The sequence below is a fragment of the Acomys minous genome (assembly GCF_964271855.1).
Source record: "Acomys minous genome assembly, chromosome: 8".
Classification (NCBI taxonomy): Eukaryota; Metazoa; Chordata; class Mammalia; order Rodentia; family Muridae; genus Acomys; species Acomys minous.
In genome coordinates, this window is record NC_140489.1 from 46,680,189 (window position 1) to 46,707,107 (window position 26,919).

General features: G+C 45.5%; 1 protein-coding gene across 19 annotated transcripts in view; it reads left to right on the forward strand.

Annotated features, from left to right (window-relative positions):
• The first annotated feature begins 12,432 nt into the window (after positions 1-12,432).
• Positions 12,433-26,919, forward strand: part of TRIM9 (tripartite motif containing 9) — a 107,989-nt gene continuing 93,502 nt past the window's right edge. For 18 of the 19 annotated variants that reach the window (XM_084793220.1, XM_084793235.1, XM_084793233.1 and 15 more), the window contains exon 1: positions 12,455-13,440. In XM_084793220.1, the coding sequence (XP_084649346.1) occupies positions 12,619-13,440 (822 nt within the window). In that variant the 5' untranslated portion in view covers positions 12,455-12,618. Of the gene's footprint in view, positions 13,441-26,919 lie in introns of all 19 variants that reach the window. The other variant, XM_084793228.1, reaches the window with a different exon arrangement.

The following is a 26,919-nucleotide window of genomic DNA, read 5'->3' on the forward strand; positions in this document are numbered from 1 at the left end:
GCTCTGTTTCCCAGGGGAGTGCATGCTCTGCAGCCCTGATATATTCCTTAGGAGGAAGTGACTCTGGTGAAAACTGAGTGTTACCAGAAAAAGCTTTCCATGTGGTTGACCCCTTATGATCCTTATGAAGCATTACACATACCTTCTAACAACGCCTAGATTCCTATCTCTACCAAAGAGGCCCACGCCTTTAATAACTTGCCTTTAAGTGACCATCTTGCAGGTTACTATTTTGTTGATTTTTTTTTTTTAAGACTTGATCATGGGATTTTTTAAGAGGGTGAGGTCTAAGCCCTGAGGACCCTGTTAGTCATGGAGCAAGAACACAGAACAGAACTGGGAAAAGAAGCTGGAAAGGAGGAATCACAGAAGCAGGGAGAGAAGGTGACACCTGCGTTTCTTTACTTTCAGAAGGTTAGCCATATCAATAAAAGAAATTAGGAGATGCTGGCCCCTAGGGCCCACGGGGCTCCCTCCTCACGTCCACCTCTGGTGGAAGCAAAGCCTCTTGCTCTCCTCATCACATTCCCCACTGAGTTCTGTCTTCATGAAATCACTTGGGGCAAACTAATTCACACCGGAAAAGGAATAGCCATGTGGCCAACTATCTCCACTTCTATTTATTCCTCCACATAGGAATTTATGTTTCATGACTCTTGTGAGGTGAATTGTATTTTATTATTTTTACTTATATATATATATATATATATATATATTGGGCTAGAGAGATGGCTCAGCAGTTGGGTGTACTGGCTGCTCTTCCAGAGGACCCAGGTTCAATTCCCAGGACCCACACGGCAGCTCACAATTGTAACTCTTGTTCCAATTGACCCGACACCTTCACACAGACATATATGCAGGCAAGACACAAATCCACAGAAAATAAAAATAAATTAAAAACAAAATAAATAAAGATGTTTATTTTTCATATTTGTGTTTTTGTGTTGAGTGTGTATGTTTGTATAGGTGTGTGCATCTGTGCACTTGTGTATAGAAACCAGAGGAAGGCTGGGTGTAGTCACGTACGCCTTTAATCCCAGCACTAGGGAGGCAGAGTCAGGTTGATCTCTGTGAGTTCGAGGCCAGCACAGTTTGCAAAGAGAATTCCAGGACAGCCAGGGCTATTACACAGAAAAACCCTGTCTCGAAAAACAAAACAAAACAAAAAGCAAGCGAAGAAGAAGAAGAAGAAGAAGAAGAAGAAGAAGAAGAAGAAGAAGGAGAAGGAGAAGGAGAAGGAGAAGGAGAAGGAGAAGGAGAAGGAGAAGGAGAAGGAGAAGGAGAAGAAGAGAAAGAAACCAGAGGAGGGTGTCTGTCCTTTGTCACAATCCAGGATCTCTCGCCAGATCACGAGGTAGGCTAATGACCAGTAAGCTTGACCCATCTTCCTGTCTCCACTCTCCACAGCCCTGAGGTTGCTGGCTTTTTAAGAGGCTGACAGAGATTCCTGATTAAGTCCTCATTCTCACACGGCGAATCCGCTCACTCACAGAACCTTTTCCCAACCCCACAGATTCTATGCTAACCAAGAAACCAGAAGTTCTGCAGTTCTCAATTGTTTTCTAGGTTCATAGAGGAATTTGAGTTAACGCCAAAGGGTGTTACAGATTCCATGACTGCTGTTATCTGTTGCAGGGCGTGACAAAAATCATATGTTCTCACAAGCTATCTGTATATGGACACCATGCAGGAACACTCCAGAGGCTGCAGTTAGGAGCAGCCTAATCACACATTTCCCTAAGAACACCAACGAAGTAAACCAGAGGCTAAAAGGTAACTAAAAGCAGCAAATGCAACAACGCACTACTCCTTACAAGCAGCAGGTAAACACACACGAGCAGATCCAGAGCTGAAGAGGAAGCCAGGCTGTGGCCGAGGAGAGCATCCGTCAGACTAGTCACTGGGGAACCACGGATGGGGTTCTTATCCAAGATGGGGCTCTCAGACCCTGCAGCTGGTGACGAGGGTGCCTGAGTAGGGGAACAGAGACGATTGAGAAGTATTGTTTAGAAGAGAAAGATTTTTTTCCCCTAGCAGTGATAACATCAATGAAAAGACTGCTTTTGTTAGTAAAAATTGCCTGATCGAGCAAATGTTCATGCATTGTTTGTTGGAAAACTCCCTAGACAGCATTTGCCAGACTAAATACATTTCAAAATGAGATGTGTCCTATTCTGCTCAGCAAGGGGAAAAGGTTTTTGCTACAACAGAAGGAAGTTTAAACTCTTTATTCCTAGACTATCTTTTAGAAGTATCATTAATTGTAATGCTTTTTTATTAATTAATTAATTTACTTTACATCCTGGTTGAGGCCTTCTCCCTCCTCTCCTCCGAGTCCCATTCTCCCTCCCCTAACCTTCCTCCCCTATTCCTCAGAAAAGTGGAGCCCCCCTACCCACCCACCCCAGCTCCTCAAGTCACATCAAGACTGAGCTCGTCCTCTTCCCCTGTGGCCTGGCAAGGCAGTCCAGCCAAGGGGTGGGGGTGGGGGGAATCTGAGTGAGGTAAGCCAGACCCAGAAAGACACACAATGGTATGGACTCACTTATAAGCGGATTTTAACCATATAGTATAGGATAAACATATTACAGTTCACAGACCCAAGGAAGATAAGTAACTAGAAAGGGCCAAGGGAGGATGCTCAAATCTCACTCAGGAGGGGAAATAGAATAGACAGAGGGAGTGGTTGAAGGGAGGGAACAAGGGAGGAGAGAGAGCACTGAGAGATGTAAAGATCAGACCTGGGGAGAGCAGGGGCGGGAGGACAGAAGGCCTGCAAAGAAGAGAGAAACTGTGAGTGGGGGCTTCTCTGTGACAAGCTGGAGAGCTAAGTCAGGATAGGCCTCTGGGAGCATATGAGGGGGACTCTAGCTGAGACTCCCTAGTAGCAGGGGCCATGGAGACTAAAGAAGACACCTTCTAACTAGACAAGATGACACTCTGCCATGCTTGCAGACAGGAGCCAATCAGAGTTGTCCTCTGAGAGGCTCCACCCAGCAGCAGTTTGAAACAGATGCTGAGACTCACAGCCAAAGGCTGGGTGATGCAAAGGGAGCCTAGTGGAACAGGGGGAGCGAGGATAAAAGGAGCTAGAGGCAGCAAGAGCTCCACAGGAAGACCAACAGAGCCAACTGACTAGGGCCCAGAGGGGCGTGTGGAGTCTGAAGCACCAACCAAGGACCATGCGTGGACTGGATCTAGGCCCTCTATATAGATGTAGCCGATGGGCAGCTCAGGCTTCATGTGGGTCCTCTAGTAAGGGGAGTTGGGGGTATCTCTGACATGGACTTAGTTGCCTGCTTTTTGACTATTGTAATAGTTAACAACAACAACAACAACAACAACAACAACAACAACAAGCCCTGAGTATTTCAGACTACGGGGGGGGGGGGGCGGAATGAACTTTCTGGAGTGTTCAGGGTAGAGTGGAAGCCTGGCAGATGTCAAGTCACTGTTGTGGAGAGTGGGCGACACCTCATCTCCTCATCAATTTCTAGTGATAAACAGGCACCGCTCACCTGCAGTAATCTTCTAACAGCAATGGAGGTAGGCCTGTGAGGAGGGCCTAGTTCCCCTTTGCTATGGATAGCCTTGAACTCCACTGTCTCTGCCACCATCCTACTAACCATCTTTTCCTACACCAGCATTTTAGACCTTGGTCGTTTCACTCATGTGTGCTGCTCCTCCCTGACCATGGCTTTGTCCTAGCTTCCTCTCCTGGAGTTCATGGCTGTGGTGATTTGAATAGGAATGGCCCCCATAAGACTCATGGATTTGACTGCTTGGTCACCAGAGAGGGGCACTATTAGGAGGTGTGGCCTAGTTGCAGTAGGTATGGCCTTATTGGACGAAGTGGGTCCCTTGGGGGTGTGCTTTGAGGTCTCAAAGCTCAAGCCAGGCCCAGTGTCTCTCTCATCTTGGTGCCTGACAATCCTGATGTAAACCTCATGGCTCCTTCCCCAGCACCATGGCTGCCTGTGTGCCACCATGCTTCTCGCCATGACGATAATGGACTGAGCCCCTGAACTATAAGCCAGCCTCAAGGAAATGCTTTCCTTTATCAGAGTTGCAGTGGCCTGGCTTCTCTTCATAGCAATAAAACCCCAACTAACACAATGGTCTTAATCTTCCAACCATGGTGAAGTTCTAGATCCCTCTCCTGGAGCTCATGTTTCTTAGCTTCTGACCATCTTTATTCAGTGTGGCCACATGGGAAGAGAGAAAAGCTATAGAGATGCAGTGTATTGCCCCCAAGTGCATCTTCAGGGTCTTGGCAATAATGACAAACTAGTTTTGTCTTTTGTTCTGGCTGAAGCCAGACAAACTCTTACATGGTGGGTTCTTATGACCCCTTTCCACAAATTAGAATCACCTGAATGGAGAATATCATCTGAAGAATTGTCCTGGTTCCCTTAACCGGTGTAGGAAGACACACTCCGAAGAGTATAGTGGGTACCTTCTGGCAAAAGCCCAGATTTTTTTTTCTCAAGTGCAGCAAAGGCAAGACTGTTTGCCTTTCGCACCCTGAGCCTTTGCTTTTATCCCTGACTTGATTCATGCAGTTGCTGCTGCTGATTCATTTAATGATATTAGAAACAGCCTTTCTAGGCTTCCACCCTTGACTGAGGAGGACCAGTGGCTTGCTGGGAACCTTCCAGGTTCTTAGCATCAGATTGGGACTGCCGAACCACCCAGTCTTGTGGATTGAGCAACTACTGGGTTCTCAACATCTCAGGTGTGAGACCACTTAACATAAGCTGAACTTTAAACATTTAAATGTGTGTGTTTGTGTGCATGCATGTGCATGCATGTGTATCTGTATGTCTCTGTGTGTATGTCTGTGTATCCATATGTGTTCATCCTACCAGTTCTTTTCCTCTGGAAAAGCCCTGACAAATACTGGCACCAATATCCTTTTTTTTCCTAACAAGTCTAAGAATCTGAACCCAAATTATTTGTGCTGGTCAACTTTGTATTGCTTTGACAAATTCCTAAGAGAAGTCAGCTTCAATGAAGAAAGACTTATCAGCTTTTGAAGCTCCAGTCCACTGGCCCCATTGTTTCTGATTGTCCAGGTAGGAGGAGGACAGCATACAGCTCATCTTAGGGCAGACAAGAAGCAGAGGAGGGAGGGAGGGACGGAGGGAGGGACAGGGGCTGGGGATAAGCCATATCCAGAACACAGTTCGAGTGACCTTCAAGGAAGTCCCACCCCCTACATTCCCACCACCTCCCATAGTCCACTCAGCCGTCAGTCTGTTGGTGGGTCAACCCGTTGAGGAGATTCAGAGCCCTCATGATCCAGTCACCTCTGAACATCACAGCATTGGTACCCAAGACTGAACACCTGAGCTTTTGAGGGCACTTCAGATTCAATCCATAACCCACACGTGCATCCTCAGTGTATAGAAGGGAGCTTATAGAAAGGCAAACTGAGTCTTAAGATAGTCAAGAAACTTGTAAAGTGAGGAGCAAGGCCACAGTCATCTGCTTTGTCTGATGGAAAAGCCTCTGCTATGAACCTTGAATTGTTTCACACAAAAGCTTTGTGATCAAAGCCATAGGGAGTGTGTCTGGTGATTAGAAAGCCTCTTTAGATCCGCTGCCTTCACTTGGTAATGTGCATTCATGGCTCTTCCTCGATCAGTCACATCTTTGTGTTAAGGAGCACTATTTAGCTCTCTGTATGTATCACAGGAATGGCTGTCCTCTTGCTTATTGAAGGGTGTGTGGATTGGAAATTATAAATAAAGCAGCTGTGAATATGTGATGACCCAATGTTTGTGTCCTCCAAATTTCATATGCTGAAATCCTAAACCCCAAGGTTACGGTAGTAGGAGAGTGGAGCCTTTGGGAGGTTCTGCCTTCAAGAATGGGATCCATAACCTCATAGGAAGCCTCAGAGAGTCGGTCTGACCCTTCTACTACAGAACTGGGAGGAGGTGTCATTAATGACTCAGAAAAGCAAACCCTCCCCAGACACTAAGCATGTGGACTTCCCTGCTTCACAGCTGTGCAAAGCTCTGCTGTTCATGGTTTACTCAGTTCCGGGCCTTTTGTTATAGCAGCCCAATCAGACTGAAGCAGTACAGGGGCATTGAGGCTTCAACACATTTAAGTAAACACCAAGAAGCAGAGTTGCTGGATTACAAAGTAAAACTTCGTTTCACTTTTTAGGAAACTGCTAAATTCTGCAAAATGATGTATTTTGCATTCATCAACACTAAATGAGATTTCCTTTTGCTCCACATCCTCAGATGACTCCAAGTTCCCTTTTCAACATGCACCTGCTCCCCCCCCCCGCACCCGCCCCCCTCCCCCACTCACTCAGTAGTTATCTTGATTAAGTTTTTCCAGGAAGCATGCCTCCAGAAACAAATTTAAGTGCAAGTATTTTATTTACGGTTACTCCCAAAGAGTACCATTAAGTCAATGAAGTAAGGAAAGTTTAGGAGGTATCAAGTTAAAGGTGAACTATGAAACCACTCTGGGTTTGTTCATTCCAATGCAAAGCTTTGAGGCATCATATAGGAGGCATCATACAGGAAGTTTATTGTAGGGATATCAAGAGGCATACGAGCATTTAAGAGCAAAACCAAATTAATGTCATGCCAAATGCGGGTTGGAACTACAAGCCACAAGAAACAGCGCACCCACTTAGCTCTTTCAGGAATCTAGAGGCAGGAGCTGATGCAGAGGCGATGGAAGAGTGTTTCTTACTGGCTTGCTTCCCCTGGCTTGCCGGCCTGCTTTGTTATAGAACTCAGGACCACTAGCCCAGGGATGGCACCACCAACAAAGGTCTTGGCCCTCCCCCATCAATTACTAATTGAGAAAATACCCTACAGCCTTGCCTACAGCCCAGTCTCATGGAGTCAATTTCTTAATTGAGGATTCCTCCTCTCAGATGACTTTAGCATCTGTCAAGCTGGCATGAAACGACCCAGCACATCTATGTCCAAGTTCTATGAACTGTCGTCTTGTAGGAAGCCTGCCTGGAAACAGTCTTCCTTCTTGTAGTGACTAGTCTCGTATCCTCTCCTATTCCATTGCTGACAATTGTTATGTCCTGTAGTGTAGTCTCATTTTGTCACTTATGGAAAGAGGAGTATTTAGCCAGGTATAGTGGCCTATGCCAGCAGCCTCAGCATCTGGGAGAATGAGGCAGGAGGCTTAGCATGTTTGATGCCAGGCTAGGCTATCCAGTGAGTTCCAAGGCCAACCTAGACTACACAATGAGACTTCGTCTCAAAAAAAAAGCAAAATTAAAGCCAACTTTTATGTGGTTTAAAGTCTTGTTTCAAATATTTTTCTCCTATGAGATTCATGATTGCTGTGTTTCCTTGGAATCTTGTAAACTTCTCTCTTTGGCTTGAGAAAGGTGCCCTAGTCTCAAAAATGCCTAGCATGTACTATGATTTCACTGTGTCTTCCAAAATTCCCATCCTGGGAAAATTGATCCTTGATAAGGAGAACTGGGATGTGGAACCTTTAAGAGCTGTGTTATGGGGACACTACTCTGTGGGGGAGATTTCCATATGGCAGGAGCACAGCCCTGATTTGCCTCCTCCCTCTTGCCCTCTTTTTTGTCCTACCTTCATGGCATGCACAGCAAGAAGGCTCACACCAGATGCTGTTATTGTCAGCCTCTCAGCTACCAGATCTGTGAGCCAGTTAATTTCTCTTTACTGTAAGTTACTGCTTCTGTATTGTTATAGCATCACGAAATGGGGATTGACTTCACATTCTTTTTGCCTTTAAGGGTGTATTTAAAAAAAAAGTCCAGAGCCAATTTTGTTACCTGCTAAGTGAGGTGGGGATTTTTATGGGGGACCACCTATCTTCAAAGTCTCCTTTCATTTTGTTTCAGTTAAAAGTTTAGGGGCTAGAGAGATGGCTCAGCAGCTAAGAACAGTTACTTCTCTAGCAGAGTAAAGTCCAGATCCCAGAACTCACCAATAGGCAGCACACAAACTCCTGTAATTCCAATTCCAAGGGATCCGGCACTTCCTTCTGGCATCCATGTGCACCTGTGTACACACACACACACACACACACACACACACACACACACACACACACCCCACACCACACACATATCTCACACACACACATACATACACCACAATCCACCTATACCACACACACATACGCACATACACACTACACACACCTCCCACAACCCACACCCCCCCACACCATACACACACACCACACATACACATACCCCCCACATACACCACACACACACACTACACATACACACACCACACATACACATAACACACACACACACACACCACACCACACACATATCTCACACACACACACATATACACCACAATCCACCTAGACCACACACACATACACACATACACACCACACACACCTCCCACAACCCACACACCCCCACACACACCATACACACACACCACACATACACATACCTCCCACATACACCACACACGCCACATACATACCACACACACACTACACATACACATAACACACATACACATAACACATACACACACACACACACACACACACACACACACACACAGAGAGAGAGAGAGAGAGAGAGAGAGAGAGAGAGAGAGAGAGAGAGAATAAATGTTAAAAACCAACTAAACATACCTCTAGAAGAAAACTGAGCATGTCAGGAAACATCTTTATGCATCTTCATGGTGCAAGCTGAACATGATTAAAAGTTTGACTATATTATGTTTTCAACTTTTTAACATGTGCTCCATGACCTTAAGCCAAGTGTGCCCCCTCCCCCATTCTTGTACTATGGCCTTAAATTGAGCACATTCAAGAGCATACTCCTTAACTGAGCATGCTCAGGGGTGTGCCTGCTCCTGAAGCGCTTTCCCATATGAATAAATATGAATATGTATCTCTCCCCCAAAATTCCCACACTTCCTTTCTGTGAGGTATTGCCTTAAAATGCACCCCCTGTGAGCCCCCACCCCTCCCCGTGTTCTCCTTGTCTGCTTAGGTGACACATCTCTTCTGCTCTTTGATTGTGCTTGCGCTGGGCTTTGCACTCAAGGAGACTCAAGCCCATAGTACTTGGTTACAGTTCAATTCCATTTGTTTTCCTACTAATTAGCTTTTTATTTTTGTTTAAGGGGTTTGTACCGTGTTCTCTTGTCGCCTTCAGACTTCAAGACTTCCCTCTGTGTATGGTTGATTCTTGTCATGTATGAGTCTGTAATCCGGGATCTTTCTGTAAATCAGGGAAATTGTTGTTTTCAACCGTGTTTTCCCTTGATTATTCCTTTCTCCCTCACTCTGGGTTTCCTGTTACATGTTAATGGGGTGAGTTATATGAAACAAAGAAATTTTCCTTTGGAAACAGAAGCGTGATGCCCAGCACCTGGAACCATAGTCAGCGAGCATCCGTAAGCACTAGATTAATACTAAATGATTTTGTTCGTGTCAATTTAAGTACCAAAGCCGTGGCCAGCTCCTTTCATTGCCCCTCACCCCCTCCCCCAACACACACACAAACACCAATACATCTAAGGACAAATGGTTCTAAAAGAGAATGTGGAGAGATATCAGAAAATCCTTTCTTCATTGTTTCCATCCTTTAGACTCAAAAAGAACATGGAATTAGTCATCAAGCATCGTAGTTAAACAAAGATACAAAAGAGATTCAATTTTTCATTAGAAAACATTCATCTTTTCTTAAAAAGTGGAAAAGTTGCCAGTGTGCACTTCTAATTTGTTCAACTCATTTCTAAAGAGCACCATTTGGGTGAATAGTACATTTCATGAGATCATATCCGGCACTCTATGCAAATGAGGACATCTGCAGTCACCACCCCAGGGATGAGGAAACTACAGGGCCAGCAGTCCCACACCCCAGGGCTCAGCTGGAACAGAAAACTCTCCTGGTGGGCCAGCACTTCTACAATGTCATCAGCTGCATTCAGAGTTTTAAAAACAGGCTTAAGGTATATTGTAGTCAATTGTACAACATGAGAGGCCATCCTTAAAGGCCTACAGAAATATAGAAATGAATTCAAGAAAAATGGTAAGCTCTCAGAGAAGGTAAGCAGGATAGCCAAAGTGTAACAATGCCGATTTCAGGGTCGCTACACACAGAACCTGACAGAATGCAACTCAGTATTTATTTGGTGAAAGAAGAAAAGGAACCACAGCCTTTCTTAGTCGTGGCCTCAAACCGCCAGCCTCAGCAGTACTGGATCTTAAAAGGTTCCTCTAGGTCCTTAACTTAGGTTCACTAATCTGAAAAAACCAGGGATAGTTGTGCCTATTTGTTCTTATTACAAGGATTGAATCAAGTCATGATGCTGGAGAGGGGACGTCTCAGCAAAAGGCAGTCATCTTGAGAGCTCTCTCCTAGTGGGTGATGAGCTAGGTCTTGACCAACCAGATCTGCCAGTTCATGCAGCTCAAGCTATTTCCTAATAGCTTAATAATAGATTAACTGTTCCGTTAGTCTGCATCATTTTGAGGCTGTTTGTAGCTGACATTGAATCCTACCACTGGACATTCCCTCAGGCCACCCTTTCCTGTGAGCCAAGCATAACCAGCCTGCTAATCACCAGACAGACCTCTTACATGATATACCATGATAGGCAAAGCCAAAACTCGGGAAGAATGACAGTGCCACACTTCACTAACCAAGGCTTCTGTGACTTGTGCAGGTGAATGCAAATAACATGAAAGGATTGTAACTCATAAGGGAACGAATATTCCTTTCCACAAATTTCTTAAGAATTAACTACTTGATATAAGCAAAGTATGACTGTAGTAGTAGAGTCTAGGTAGCCTGCAAAATATAGATAATGCCCCAATCAAACCTGAAGAAACGCTTTCCCTACAAACAGACTCCATATACCTTTAGCAACTCTGGTCTCAACTAATGAAAATCTGGGTTTAGAAATAAACCCTGTAGGATTTGTGACTAACATAGTTTTAAATAACAATGTGAATTTTCCTCCCACACAGCCAATGATCAACTACTGTTGTCATCATACTAAAATATATATTTGCAAGATAACCCAGTTTATTTGTACTGTTTCTCCAAAGGCAAGAACGTAGAAAGTACTTCTTTTAAAGGCGAAAGTGCTTTTAAATTATACATGTAGCTATGAATAATCAAGTTATCTTCTGGAAGTTGAAAATTTGGAAAATCCCACGGAATTTGAAAGGATTTTTGTCATTTGCTTCATGAATCACTCAGAAAATCAACTATGTATGCTCCCAAGAACAAATTACTTCCTTGGAATGTCACTGGATTCAAAGATTCTTCCCATTGATTAACAACAGGTTAATATCTCCATTCAGAGATTCTATGGTCGTTGTCGTCTCAAAGGTTATGCAGGCAAGGAGCGGGACCCATTTTCTGATGCAAGGTTTGGGGAAAAGAGAAATCTGCTAGTATGTAAGAGCTATCATCATCACTTCACAGAAGCAGGAAAAAACGCCTCCCCGCCCCCCTCCCCCTTTCTGGAATTTATGGTAGATTCTCAGAGCATGTGACATTGGATAATGTTGTTTGGAATCAAACATTGGGAATCTGCAGTTCCACAGTGATTCGTTCACACAGTTAGTTACCAAACGATAGGCACTCCAAAATACACAAACTATTCCTCCCTCAACTCAACTAATATTCCTGGGCCCTCTCGGAACCCCAACCGGCTGCTGAAGGCCGAGCTTTAGGAAGCTGGGAGGGTGAGAGAAACCGAGGTACTTTCACCCGGAGGCGTAGGGGGTCACCACACATTTAAAGCTTGTGGAGATGGTGACACAATTTTGGAGGAATGCTGCGCCTTTGCCTCAATGGGGGAAAAAGGAACCGGGGGCGCAGGAAGTGGGCACCGCAGCTATGGCACACAACCAGCTCCTTCAAACATCCCGCAGTGGGCGCTCCAGCTGCTCCTGGCAGCTGGAGAAAAGCCCAAATGCCTCCAGGAAGGCCCGGGGGAGGTGCCTGCTCGCTGCAAGCAGCGGAAGGAGAAGGGGCATCCTCCGCGTTGCACAGCGCTAGCGGGGATGCGTCGGCGCGCAGACCAGAGGTGGAAAGCAAGCGCCAAGCGCCCGCGACAAGCAGCAGCAGCCCACTCGCGACTGGGAGGGGTTCTCACGCCCCATGCCTCGGAGTGCCTGCACCCTAGCTCGGAAGGAAGCGGGCGGAGGGATGAATCATCTCGCCCCAGTCCTCCTTTTCCGCCCGCGCGCCAACCCCTTTCAGAGATCCCGCAGTAGCTAGTTGGCGAAGCCACAGCTCTAGCACGGATTCACTGAGCCCCTGGTAGCCTGCAGAGGAGCGGTGACAGACAGGGCGGGAGGCCAATGAGAACGCCGCTCTCACGGCCGCCGTCCAATGAACCTTCGGCTCTCTGGAGGGGCGGGGCTAGCCGCGGGAGGGGGCGGGCCCGGGCAGGAGCGCAGCGCGGAGGCTCAGCGGCTCACAGAGAGAGCGCGTCGCGGGGAGTCGGCGCCTAGGCGACGCGGGAAGGCGCCACCACCGCCGCCGCTGGCCAAGGTGCTGGACACCACAGGCCCATCGGCCGCTTCGCCAGGTCAGGACCCCCTGTCTGCTGCAGCCGCTGCTGCCTCGCTTCCAGCCAGGTCCCCATGGAAGAGATGGAAGAAGAGTTAAAATGCCCTGTGTGTGGCTCCTTCTATCGGGAGCCCATCATCCTGCCTTGCTCTCACAATTTATGTCAGGCGTGCGCCCGCAACATCCTGGTGCAAACCCCGGAGTCCGAGTCCCCCCAGAGCCGTCGGGCCTCGGGCTCTGGGGTCTCCGACTATGACTATTTGGACCTCGACAAGATGAGCCTGTACAGCGAAGCGGACAGCGGCTATGGCTCCTACGGAGGTTTCGCCAGCGCCCCCACAACCCCTTGCCAGAAATCGCCTAACGGCGTCCGTGTTTTTCCCCCTGCTATGCCGCCACCGCCCACCCACCTGTCACCGGCTTTGGCCCCGGTGCCCCGCAACTCCTGTATCACCTGCCCCCAGTGTCACCGCAGCCTCATTCTGGATGACCGGGGCCTTCGCGGCTTCCCCAAGAACCGCGTCCTGGAAGGGGTCATCGACCGCTACCAACAGAGCAAAGCTGCGGCCCTCAAGTGCCAGCTCTGCGAGAAGGCGCCCAAGGAAGCTACGGTCATGTGTGAACAATGCGACGTCTTCTACTGCGATCCTTGCCGCCTGCGCTGCCACCCGCCGCGGGGTCCCCTAGCCAAACACCGCCTGGTGCCCCCGGCCCAGGGCCGCGTAAGTCGGCGGCTGAGCCCGCGCAAGGTCTCCACCTGCACAGACCACGAGCTGGAGAACCACAGCATGTACTGTGTGCAGTGCAAGATGCCGGTGTGCTACCAATGCCTGGAGGAGGGCAAACACTCCAGCCACGAAGTCAAGGCTTTGGGGGCCATGTGGAAATTGCACAAGGTGAGTCCTATACAACCCATCCCTGACCCCTCCGCGCCCCGGGTTTGCAGCAGTGGGTTCCTCTTAGGGTCACAGCGCATCCAAGTGGGGGCGCAGTGTAGGTGCCTTTGCGTCTGCCTTGCGATCTGGTGCATTGCAGGAGGCTCCGGGGACGTTTGAGGCGACGCGGGGAAGTTGCATGTCTCCAGAGCTGTTCCAGGGATGCCTTAGCGTGGGTCTCCCTCTCTGGGTACCCTGCCTGTGAGCTGGGCCCAGGGCGCCCCTTCTTCAGTCTGCAGCCTATCTATGGCCCCCACTACTGTAGGGCAAAGCCTACGTGGTTTGACAGAGGCGCGCGGGTGGCAAAGGCCTCCGGGCAAATGCCAGTGCAGGGTGGCTTGGGGCCCCGGAGAAAGGGGCAGGCGGGGCGATTGGGTAGCGCGGACCTCGGGGAATTGTCTCAGCAAAGAAAGCAAAAGAAGCCCTGGTGCACGTCGCTGGTAGGGAGAGACTCTGTGGGCGGAATACTGATGAGTCTGCTCTGAGCTGGACCTGAAGCCCCTGCTGGAAGGGAAGCAGGTCCCAGTCCCTGAACTCGAGAAGGCCGGGAGGTCCAGCGGTCCCATGGCATATAGTCTGTCTGGGCTTTGGTCCTCGCGGGGGGGGGGGGGGCGGGGAGGGGAAGGGGACATAAGGCTGAAGCAGAAGGACCAGGTCATGTCCTAAAACCATCACTTTCCCCAAACCCTTATTCCGCCAGGGTTCAGTAGCTGCGTGTACAAACTTTGAGACACCTGTTAGCAGATTTATCTTTGGGGCCCCTGTTGATAGAGCCTCTCAGGGCTACCAAAAAACCGAATGCCATTAACATGTTGCCATGCAACTCCTCTACTCTGGTGGCTTCTTGTGGGTTCTCAGACGGTCCTTAGAACATTCTAGCAAAGCCTACTTGACATGTTCCTCTTGGCCTCCTCCACTGATTGACCCCTCACTTTCTGCTTCTGTGTTCTTGCTGTTGCTTAACCAACGCCAGAGGCCTGCCCTCGGCCTAAACCTTTACATTGAGTGTCCTTTCCTGGAATTCTCTTCCCCAGTGCATAGACAGACAAAGGCTTTGATGATCAATGATTGCCACCTGCCTCAGACAACCCTTTCCTCCCTGCTATATTTTTCTCAGCAGTACTTATCACCATGATAACATGCCACATATATTAATTATGCCGATTTTGTACTTACCTATTGGCCCCTCCCCCAAACACACACAAAAACCAGGAAGATAAGCTTTGTGAGGAAAGAGCTCTTTTGATGAACATGTCTATGTTGCTTAGAAGGAAGGAGACCACTTTCCAGAGATGTGCTTTATGTCAACCTTACTTTTCAAGTATTCCGCTTATTTGGAGACAGGAGTGGGGTTTTTTTTGGGGGGGGGCAGGACAGCTGCCCAGCATTATCAAAGGAGAAACTGTCTTTACACCACAGGGTTGTATGTCCACTGATGAGGCAGTGAACACAGCCTTGCAATTCTTTTCTGTGTCCCCACCAGTTTCCCAGCATTCCTTGGAGACTAGAAAAGCTAACTTTGAGAGGTACCCACTCTGCAGTTAAGATTGGAACAGCAGTAATAACTGTGATACAAAAGGGCAAACGCCAGCATTTTCAGCCATCACTGGGGTCTGTCTCAACTCTTTCCCTGTCTCCTAAGTAACAAGGAATTTATGGAATGTGCTACCATGCTCAGCTCTCCAATTACACTTTTTTGAGTGACATTTAATTTTGAAAGTTGAAAAAAATAATAGTTCTCAACCAATTTCCCCCCCCCCCCCTTAACTGTAGTCTGGACATAGCTGACCTGTTGTTGAATTTCTCTACAAAGTGTCTAAAAATAAATAAGTTAACCACTGCACCTGGGGCAAAGACCTTAGTCTTATATGCTAATCAGAGTGGTGAGAACCACAGCATTGCACGCTTATGATGAAAAACCTATATTCAATCCACAAAGACCAGAAAGAACCTTCAAATCTCTGCCACACCCCAAGTGTGGTCGAAATGTCAAGCCATCTGTTGAGCCTGATAATGGAAATTGTGGGTGGATGTTATGGTTGAAATTTTTATATATGCTTTTTTTTTAAAAAACCCTGAGAAATGGAATAAAATGGCGAGAAGACCAAGGACTGTCTGGTTTTGGCATATTTCTCCAGAATAATGAATCAGTATCATTTTTGTCCAGTCAATATCAGAGTAACCAAATGGCCTGGAAAAGCTGGGTGGAGAATGGTGGGTTTTACAATCCCGTTGTCATTTGTTTAAAAAGCACTAGACATGCCTCCTTACGTTTATTTTTCCTTAATAAGATAATATGGTACTGCTGCACTGTGCACAGCTAGACTCTGTGCTAATGCTTCTGTCTCTGTTAATGCTCCTGGACCAGAATTGCTCTGACCTTCAAAACACAGGAGAGCAAAGCACTATACTTCCTTCTCTCAGAGTTGGGCAATCTGCTATGAGTATCGTTCTCAGTCTATGATAATAATAATTTCTGTTTCTGAAGAAAGTCCTATAAATAATGTACCTGTTAAGATCAGCCCAAACCTTGGCATCTAGGGAAGAAGAACCTTCTATGTGAAAAATAAAATGTGCAATAGCACAATAGTTGCAAATAATATAATTTTAAAATCAATTTTATCAGAGACTGCTAGTTGTAAAGAACAGGAGACAGCCTAGGTGATATATGAAGGTTTCATGGGAAGTGCAACAAAATCTGCCTTCCCAGGGGTGAGACGTGAGTGCTAGAGGTCACCATGAGGTCACCATGTCGGCTTAGACCAAGTGATGCTGTGGTAATAATCTCCAAACCTCGGCAAACAGGGACCCCTTTTTCTCCTATAACTAGTTTCTCTGCCACTTTCAAACTGATAAATCCCAAGTTACAAAAGTGTGGGATTAAAAAAAAAACAAAACAAAACACTTGGCCATTTGCACTGAGGATTCTAATTGTTCTTAGCTTTAGATATTGTCTCTGGAACACTGTACTTACATGGCTGCACTCTGCTGCTGTAAATGCAAATACAGAGGCAGGGTTGGTGTGGTGAAGCAAAACTGACCTTAAGTCTACCTGTTCATTTCTATTAGCTGACTTCTTGTTTTTGTTTTTGTTTTTTGTTTTGTTTTCGGTTTTTCAAGACATGGTTACTCTGTGTAGCCTTGGCTGTCCTGGAACTCTCTTTGTAGACCAGGCTGGCCTCAAACACACAGAGATCCACCTGTCTCTGCCTCCCGAGTGCTGGGATTAAAGGCATGCACCACCACCTCCCCACCTGGCTTCTTTGGTTGTTTTTATTGTGAAGTTGTTCACAAAGAAGTCCAAGGGCAGCTTTATTTAAAAAAAAAAAAACTCTAAATGCCCAGTGTGTGCTCTGATGCCATGTTTTTAAAGGACCATCTCTTGCACATAATATATCAATAATCAAATTTCTGCCAGTTATAAATTATGTCTGTTTTCAAAGGCAAGAAACTTCTCATGACACTTAAAAATCCAGAATCCAGTGTGTGTGTGTGTGTGTGTGTGTGTGTGTGTGTGTGTGTGTGTGATATACATGCATGCAAATGCCCCATGGAGGCCAGAAGAGGGTGCTGGGTCTCCTGGCACAGTAGTTTCAGGCACTTGTGAGGTGCCAAATGTGGGTGCTGGGAATTGAACTCCAGATCTCAGCAAGAGCAGCAAGTACTCTTAAGTGTTGAGCCACCCTCCAGCACCACTGACCTATACTCAAGGTCAGAATTTCTTAAACTATATTCCCAGCAAGGTTGCTTCCATGGTTAAATAAGTTTGGGACTCTCCATCCTAAACATCCTCCTGACAGTCAGTTCCTGTTGCACAGCATCATATCTTCATAATTCTATATGGTGGCCTTCGTTTGTCTATAGTTTCACTTGCTGTGGTTTTGGTTACTGAAGCCAACCAGAGCTCAAAAGTCTTAAATAGAAATTTCTGAAAGTGAACACTTTCTAAGTTTTAAATTGCTTGCCATTCTGGGGGGCCCGATGAACTCTTTCACCGTCCTGGTACATCTGGTACAATCTTGTACCATTCTGGTCTGTCCCATGGAGGATGTGATACATCTCCAGAGTATCCACTGCATAGCCTCAGTTAGTAGTTTGGGCCATTATCAGATGCACTGCTGTAGGAGGGCAATGTCTGAGCTTAACCCTTACGGAGCAGCTCCACATTATGTCACAGTGCTGACATCATCCACCCCAGTTCTTTTCATCATCTAGGCGTGGCACACATCATCACAAGAGCCATAAGTACAGCATATTTTGAGAGAGACCTATACACATATCTTTTATTTTATATTATTATAACTATTAACTTTTATAATTGTTTCTAATCTCCACCTAATTTACAAACTAAATTTTACTGTAAATATGCGTGTGCATAAAAATACACTATATATGAAAGGCTTGGCATGATACACAACTTTGGGCATCTACTGAGAGTTCCCTCAAAAAAGGATAGAGAGAAAAGAGGGAATACTATGTATCAACAACAAAGTAGCTACTTGTTGCAAGGCCAGCATTTTCCAACTTAATTCAACTTTGGAAACATTTTTGAGTGGTTCAAATATTTAGGAAAAATTGTAGAGTCAATGATTAAGTCAATAACTTAGTTAAGGGAAATAGTAATTGTTGGGGCTTTTGTTTGTGTGGTTGTTGGTTTTTTGTCTACACAGAATAGAATTCCAAAAGCACAGCCTGAGGAAGAAAGCCCCTAGCAAGCCCCTCTTTACATCTTATGTTAATTCTTAAGTAAATGTTGAGTTAAATTTTTACTTTCTGTATACTAAAAGTCAAAGGTAAAGGACTACCTAATCCTGTAATGTTTATATATAAGGATCTGGGTGCATATTGTCTTCTTTACTATTGTAAATACTGTAATTTCTTAAAGTGATCTTAGGCATCAGAAGTCTAATGCTGTGTAATGAAAATTAACAGATCTCCTTTAACTGCTTTTGGGCTTTATATACATAATGCCAAGTGCAAGTTTAACTGAGTTTCTCACTAAACTTTATTAGCTAGAAATAGATTATTTTGAAAATGCTTTTGATTTATAAGTCAGTATTTAAGAAGTAGAGGGCTGCGGAGATGACTCAGCGGTTAAGAGCGCATACTGCTCCTCCAGAGAACCCACATTCAATTCCCAGCACTTACACACAGCAGCTCACAGTTGCCTGGCTGTAGGCAAGTGGTTCTCAATCTGTGGGTCTCAATCCCTACAGGGGCCAGATATCTGATATCCTGCATACATTATCTGATTCCAGCATTCATAGCAACGGCAAAATTATAGTTATGAAGTAGCAGTAGAATAATTTTATGGTTGGGGGGTCACCACAACCCTAAACTATGAGGAACCGTATTAAAGGGTTGCAGCATTAGGAAGGCTTACTACTATAGGGGAACCTAGTGCCCTCTTCCAAGGGTACACACACACACACACACACACACACACACACACACACACACACACACACACCCCTATCCCAGCTGCTCAAGCCAACTTATAGTTGCTGTCAGGTGACTGACCCTTTCTTCTGCAGCTGTATCAGGACAGGAGCACACTATTTTTGTTTGGCCATGGATTTGCCATCTTTCACCTTTCTGGATCAAAGTGCAATGGGTTTGCCTAAGGTTAGTCATAGTCCTAATTAACTTCCTTTTCCTTCTCTCCCCATCTGACCTCCTGACCTTTCAGCTATCTCCCTACCCACTGGGCTTACCTCCCACCACCTTCTTAGGCCAGACTTTGGCATCCCTAACTAAGTGCAGCTCAAATGAGCTGGCTCTGCTACTTTGCCCCCAGCCCTCCTTCTCACCGAAAATCATGCTTCTCCAATCCCTGCAAAGGGTTCCCTTCATCTTTGGTCTCTATAACTACAGATGGCTTTAACTGCAGAGCTTTAAAAACTAACAGAAAAAAAAACTGTAGACAGAGAAATTCCCTTCATGTTGATCTGATTGCTGTTAATCTGAAAATGTAAGAAAACTCTCCTGTATTTTTGATCTTGAATATACACATCATATTATATCTTATATATTATATATTGTATATTATATATTACTGACTTCCTCCTCTCTTTTTAATGCACCTGACTTTAGAAACCTGAGTGTTTGAAACAGACCCAGTTATGTCAATGTCCTTATCTTTTCTGGTCTGATCCCAAACATCTCCCCAGCCTTGCCTTCTATTCACCCTCCTCCCTAGGGTTCCCAGCTCTGTGTTCTATAAGCCAGCATCCTTTGTTAAGTATCTGCTTATTTGAATATTTCACACTGGAACCAAATCACCCTGTGCCATAGTGGGTTTTCCCCCCTGATTTTATCTTTGTTTCCACCCATATTTTTGTTCTTAGTAGATGTTCAATAAAGATTTGTTTAATGAAGGAAAAGATCGGTGAGAGGAAGATTAAATGCTAACAGCATAATGCCAGAGTTTTAGGTTTATACGTTAGCCAGCCAGTGCTCATCAAACCATAAAACTTTTATTCAACACTTGCTGTTAAAATGCACTGAATACTCACTATATGCAAGACACTGTTAGAAGCCACTTACAATAGGCTGTTGTTGTTGCTGCTTTAAAAACATTGATAATCTACCTAGCTTCATGTGGAAAAGAATACAGGAATGCCATAAAATCGCACCAGAGCCAGAATTTGAACCTAGGCCGTCTGATTCCAGAGCCCACGCATCAACCACTCTCCAGTTGTACCTTCTGACAAGCAGGAAATAACGACCTGTAAAGCACAGCGCTGTGATCTCACAAACCCCCCAGTACCATAACAAGTAGCTGGAATCCTTCATTTCTCACGAGATTGCTGAGAAAATTAAAAGTCTTTTTTTTCCCTAAGTCTCCTTGTGACAAAATCCATTGCAAGAGGAAAATATGAGCGAGGAAAACGGAGAGATGAATTTGTTAGCATCCCATAAGCTAGATCATCTGAGGTGATGATAAACAGGCAAGATTTAGGTCCTGAGGGGTCCAGCCTGTGCCACACACAGAGCTAGGTGGCAGGTAGGGACCTGTTAGCCCAGCCACAGTCCTCTTTCAACAAAACAATACATCTTAAATTTTATGGATGAAGATAACATAAAAGAATAAAGGAATTCTAAAAATGAAAGGGGCACAGGAGTTCTTTGTGTCTACATCTTAAATATTTATGGATGCATGTTTGAAAACATGGCTATTTATTGAAACCCATACTCACGAATGCGATCTGCGTTCGCTGTCAATTTTTTCCTGCATCCTTGTCTGTGGGACTTAATCGAGCTTCTTAAACTTACTCTCCCATGGTCCCTTTTCACCCAAGAAAATTTAACACATATTGAATACACAGGCACATAACACAGGTATGCCAATTAAACACTTACTGATAATAAATTGCAAAGAAACATATTGTAAAATAATCCTTTTGCATACATATAATCATACTATTTATTAGGGACAGATGCAAATTTGCACACTGATGGGCTGGATGTGCTATATTTTTGCATAAGAAATTACATCCTGGCTGAGGGCTTGATACTGCAGGTCATAGAATATCTTCAGTATCTTTCAGAGTTGATCAACATTTTTATAATTGTCAATGTTGAAAACACATAAATAAGCAAAAGGATGGCAGAAGCATGTTCAGAAACATGGGAGAAACTGCTGGAAATTCTGTCCTACTCTAAGCCATTCATTCCACAAATTTTTAAATGAAACTCAAATGTCAACTTTGAATACTAAACACTCTAATCGAAAGGTGCACTAATTTGATACTTACATGCTTATGAATGTAATAGGAAAATATTTTCAAGTCTTTGTTTTTGGAGATTAAAATATCATGTTTCTATAAGAGCAGGAAAGTTTGTAAGTATACAACAAACACTGTAATTCATAACATTTGGGAGCCTCAGAGTGAGGTGTCTCAGGTAGTCTATTGGCATTGCTTGGCTTGACTGCACCCACAGTGCCAAGTGTGAATGCTCTGTATTCAGAGCCGAGCTGCAGGGAAGCCATGTATTAAAAACACCTCACATTCATTATATACACCTAATCAGCCTATGTCTGGAGGCCTTTTACTGTCCCCAAATTTTCTGTGGCCATCACATTCAATGCCACATAGTTAAAGAAGCCATGGGTAGTCCCTTTCACGAGCAGTCACAGTTTAGGAACAGATTCAAGCTCTACCAAATAAAATTGTGATTCATAAGGCCTGCTGCCGTGGCTTGAAGGTGTCCCCCAAAGTCCATGTGTAGACCTTTATCCCCCGGTACAGCACAGTTGAGATGTGCAAGCATTAGGGTGTAGACAGGTCAGAGAGCTCTGCCCTCAGGGACGGATCGATGGCTCAGATTGATGGCTTTGTGAAGAGATGGCTGGACTAGCTACTGAGAGAGAAGGTGGTGAGAGTGTGAGTTTGGCCCCTCCTTGCTTTCTTTCACTCACGACATGCATTCTGCTGTGTCATGATGCAGCAGATGGCCCTCAGCAGCTGCAGCTTCGGGTCTTCCAAAACTGTGAGCCAAACACATTTCTGTTCATTATGAATTCCCCTGCCTGTGGTATTTTGAACGGCAGCACAAACAGATAAGGACGCTTGCATAAAATCAAAGCCGCACGCTCGAGCTAATGGCTCTGACCAAAGAAGAAGCTGTTCCTAAGGACTTCGCTTTGCAAAGTTTTGCTCAACTTTGTTCTTCGATGTGGAAGCATCGTCCGTGAGCACAGATTAAGGGTGCGTAGATGGCTGGTTCTCATCTGCGGCTGCTGCGTGCACAGAGGCTCACATTCTGCCTTGATGGACACCATTTGGCCTCACTGAGATAGTTGCTCCTCTTCTTTAATCTTGCTGTGCTTGAAGAGGCACAGGCAAAGTGTACTCGTCACTGTGTCCCACACTCCAGGAGAAGTCTCAGAGAGGCTTTGAGCTGCCACGTGTAATTTTCCAAGACATTGCCTGTCCTCTGAAGAAAGCAGCTGGCAGAAGTGGGTGAAGGCGGTGACCTAAAACAGGTCTTCATAGCCGGCTCTGACTTCAGAGTGAGTAAAGCTCTGGCTAGTCAAACAGAGCAGGCACGAGAGCAAAGCCGAACAACACTCCAGAGCATGCCCTGCCGTAATCTCCCTTTGATGGTCCGTAGTTTCTTTTCATGCCAGCAAGTGACCAACAGCTGACTGTACTACACACCCACATCTTCTGTCGCTTACTGATATTTATGCCATTGTAGGACAGAATGGTCCCTGGAGCCTATAAAGCCATGTTTGCTTACACTCGACCATCCTCCTCCTCCTCACACCTGTGATGTGGCCTCCCCAGAGCCTTGTCATGTAAAGTCAAGTGTAAAATCAGACTTCGACCCGATCTAATAAATCTGTGGCCCAGATAAGTCTGCGGAGCTTCTAACAAGCAGCTGTTACTGATTTTATTGACCATCAATCATCTAGCCAAGGTTTAGCGAGGAAACATGGTAAACGGCTCTCAGCACATTGTCAGTGGGGAAGTATGGTGCTTAGAAGCTGCCTGTTGGGTCTGGCCCATTTTCTACCATTGTAGGAAGCCAGTCCACATTGGTGGAGCTAAAATATGAGATGGTGGTAAATAACTCATTCTTCATTTTCCACTTTGATGAACAAGAAAAATAGAACATTGAAACTTGTATGAAAGCTGAATTTCTAGGCTGGCTTTTACGAGCTCAGTACTCAAGGGTACCATATTTGACCATTCTCTGTAGATTCAAAATAGCACCTGCATATGTAGTCTTAGCATAGAATGTGGGTTCTCTGAAAGCTACTCCTGGGAATGGCACCTATGGCCTCTCCCAAGGGCTCTACTATTGAGCTATGTCCTCAGCCTGTTTCTTTTCTTTTTTTGAGACAGAGTATCACTAAGCTGCCCAGGTTGGTCATGAACTTGTGATCCTCCAGCCTCAGTCTCTCAAGTAACTGGGATTACTACTTTTATTTAAATGTATTTCAAACTATCAGGATTTCACAGTTTTTATGGTTGAGCTCATGTTTAGCCATTAATCCAACATTTGCATTGACTCTAGTGTCTGCAGTCCACTGGAACCTTCCTTTGGATGGGCCACAGCTGCCTCACACTTAGCACATCCAGAGCACAATTCATGGTCTCTTTCTCACTGGTAACCACGGGTTACTTTTTTTTTTTTTTTTTTAATTCTGAATAAGCTCTGAAGGAAGCAGTTCTACAGTGGAGTGAAATTGAAACAAGAGAATGGAAGAACAGAGTGAGGCCTAAAGGACCTTACCCGGAGTCTTACAAAATTAGAATATGAAAAGAGAAAATTGGCAAACAGGAGGGCTGGGCCCTCTGTCTCACCCAGCTGCATGCCAACTAAAAGTAGCTGGAGCCACTGGCCCAGGCAAAGGGGTGCTCAGTGCCCAAGAGTTGCCTTTGGTTGCTTTAATACTAAGATGGAAGCCTCTATGTGGAGGTTTAAGATGCTGAGGCGTATGACCCATGGAGTTGTATGTAGAACTAAATGTAACAGAGAACGTGTAGAAAAGCCCGTGCTAAACTCAGGCTGTGTTTGACCCTTAAAAGCTCCCTGGTGACGTCCCCCGTTCCCAACTGAGCTACTGTGCGCCTTTGTGAGGCCTGCTTCCTCCCTTGAAGTGTATTCTTCCTCAGTCGGATAGCTGGCTGCTATCTGCATGTCTGGTGTTGTGTCTGAGTCTTAGTTCTGGGGCATAAGAACTTGGTAATCCCTCAAAAGGTTTCCACCAACCCCCAGATCTACTGGGACCAAAGTGAAGAATTCCGCTTTCAAAACTAAAGATACCAGATTAAGGACTTCAAACCTGCACATACTTCAGAGTAGCAGCATTATAAAACTAAGACAACAACTCACTTGGTAGAGAACCATGTTAAGTTCTAGAATCATCAAATGAGGCAATGAGGCTAAGCAGGAATCCTGGACAAGGCTTTAATGACTTTGACCACTTACATGCTAGCACGCAGAGCTCTAGGAGCTGGGGCAAGGACTTTCCCCACAGTCACAGGTGGATTGTGTCCACATTATAAGCCAAAGACTGTGACCATCCTCATTACAAATGGAGAATCAGATATTATAAAGCCATGAAGCCCAAAGGCTCAGCTAACAGGTGCTCAGAGACATGCTGCTGGCTTTGTGCAGTCATGACTGTGAAGACTGTGATGTGCGTGCGCCTCTGGCTCTGCTCTGTCTGTGCTCATCCTCAGCCTGTACGGATGCTAATGCTCATGTAGAGACATCATGTCTTTCTCAGTAGATAAAAAGCTCACTGGAACATTTACCCCTTTATATGTTAACTCAGTAGCTTTCAGTCTACTTGTTCCCAGACATGTGCAACCAGCACCACCATGAAGTCCGCATTTCATCGCTTAAAAAGATCCCTATGGCCATTCACACCCTCAACACCACTCTGTCCCCCAGCTAGAGTGCTTTCTGTCTCTGTGGACTTGACTAATCTGGGTATTTCCTACAAACTCAGTCCTAGGCTATGCCTACTTTTGTGTCTGGCTTCTCCCTCTCACCATGGTTTCACAGTTCATCCACTTTTAGCACACTGGGGTACTTTCTCCTTTCTTGTTACAGGTTAATAATCCATAGTATTAGAGAGATCATGCTTGTTTATGTATGCACACATGGTGAACATGGTTGCTCCCATGTCTTAGATATTATACATGGTGCTGCTTGGATCTCCAGGCACAGGTTTGTGCGTGGGTGTGTTCTCTATTATCTCCAGTGTGGTATAACAGACATATTTGGATCTTGTCCTTGGTTCCTATGCTGGAGCCCATCATGCCTCTAATATCCCAAATGATAAAAATCCCTTTTGCCCATATCCAAGTCTGTGCTAATGAGATGAGTCCAGGTGGGCCCCACATAGCTCCTAGAAACCGGGCCCAGAAAGACCAAATGTAAAACTCTCATGCGTCCCCACCACCCCCTGGCCTCTGATCCATAGAGGTAGGAGGAAGTTGAAAGCTCAGTTCTGTGAAAATTCCTAAACAGCAAGATGCAGGGGCTGCAGGTGGGTAAGCACATAGGCCCTGAGAGTGCAGCACTTAGGCAGAGAACATGCGAGCTCCATTCTCTTCCTACCCTGTCCATTTCCTGTGTTCAGCTGTCCCTGAGTTCCTCGTTCTATGAGTAGCCTGCAAGCAGGGTGTTTCTGAGTTCCTCTAGTCGCCCTAGAAAATTATTGCACCTGAGAGCGAGTGTCCTGAAAGTTGCCACCAAATCAGACAGAAATCCAGGTAATCTAGGGGTCGGTGGTCTGTGACTGACATCTGAAGTGGGGACAGGCTGTGCGTCTGACACAGGCAGCTCAGGTCAAAACCTATTGATGTTGGAAAGTTGGAAAACACTAGAAACGAGTATCTGGGAGTGGAATTATTGAGCCATTTTGGAGCTCGGAGTTTGGCACTCTGAGGCTGTCAACTGTTTTCCTAAGACACTGTACAATCTTGCCTTCCCGTCAGCAGTTTATGCCATTGCAAGTTCTTGCTGTCCTTGTCAACACACGCTATTGTCTCCCTTTGATTACAGACACCCTCGGTGGCGTTGAAGTGGTGTCTCTGTGGTTTTGAGTTGCGTTTCCCCAGTGACTACTGATGTTGTTGGGAATCTTTTCATTTGCTTTTGCTCTTGTCCCCCTCTTCTATTTTTCTTCTTATTTTTAGGAAAATGTCTGTTCAAATCCTTTGCCCATTTTTAGTCTGATCATTTATCCTTTATTTTTGAACTATAGAGAGTTTGTTATGTGCCCGGCACTTGCTTATCTTCACAACAGAAGGGTGAACCGTTTGCCTCTCCAAAACACAGGAGTAGAGCAGACACGAAGCCAAGAATGAGGGGACTTACTTGTCAGTGCCCATGGCAAGTCCCTTGTCTAATAAACCCCAAAGGGTGATTCCAATGAGCTCCATCCAGCCTGGCAGAAGACACTTCCCCGGGTGTCACAGGCTTCCTCCTCCTTACCCCAAGTTCCACATTTCCTGCCTGTGGTAATGAAGTTTCCTTTTGTATACCACCATAAAGTCTAGCGCTGCTGTGGTCTCTGTTAATTGAGTTACCACCATGGTGTTTTTGTTGTTGTTCGTTGTTTTTTTTGTTTTTTGAGACAGGGTTTCTCTATGTTATCTTGGCCATCCTGGACTTGCTTTGTAGACCAGGCTGGCCTCAAACTCACAGCGATCCGCCTGCCTCTGCCTCCTGAGTGCTGGGATTAAAAGCGTGCGCCACCACACCCGGCTCACCATGGTATTTTAAAAAGCAGGTTAAGGTGCCAAAATTATAAGGTTCTTCTTGCACAGTGGGAAGGTATAAACTGATAGAATTGGGGCACTAGGTCTTATCCAACTCCTTCCAAGGTCAGAAAAAAAATAGTTGAGCACTTCTTTAAATTATCAAAGTCACATAGTATTCCAACTATAAAACAAACAAAAAAAAACAATT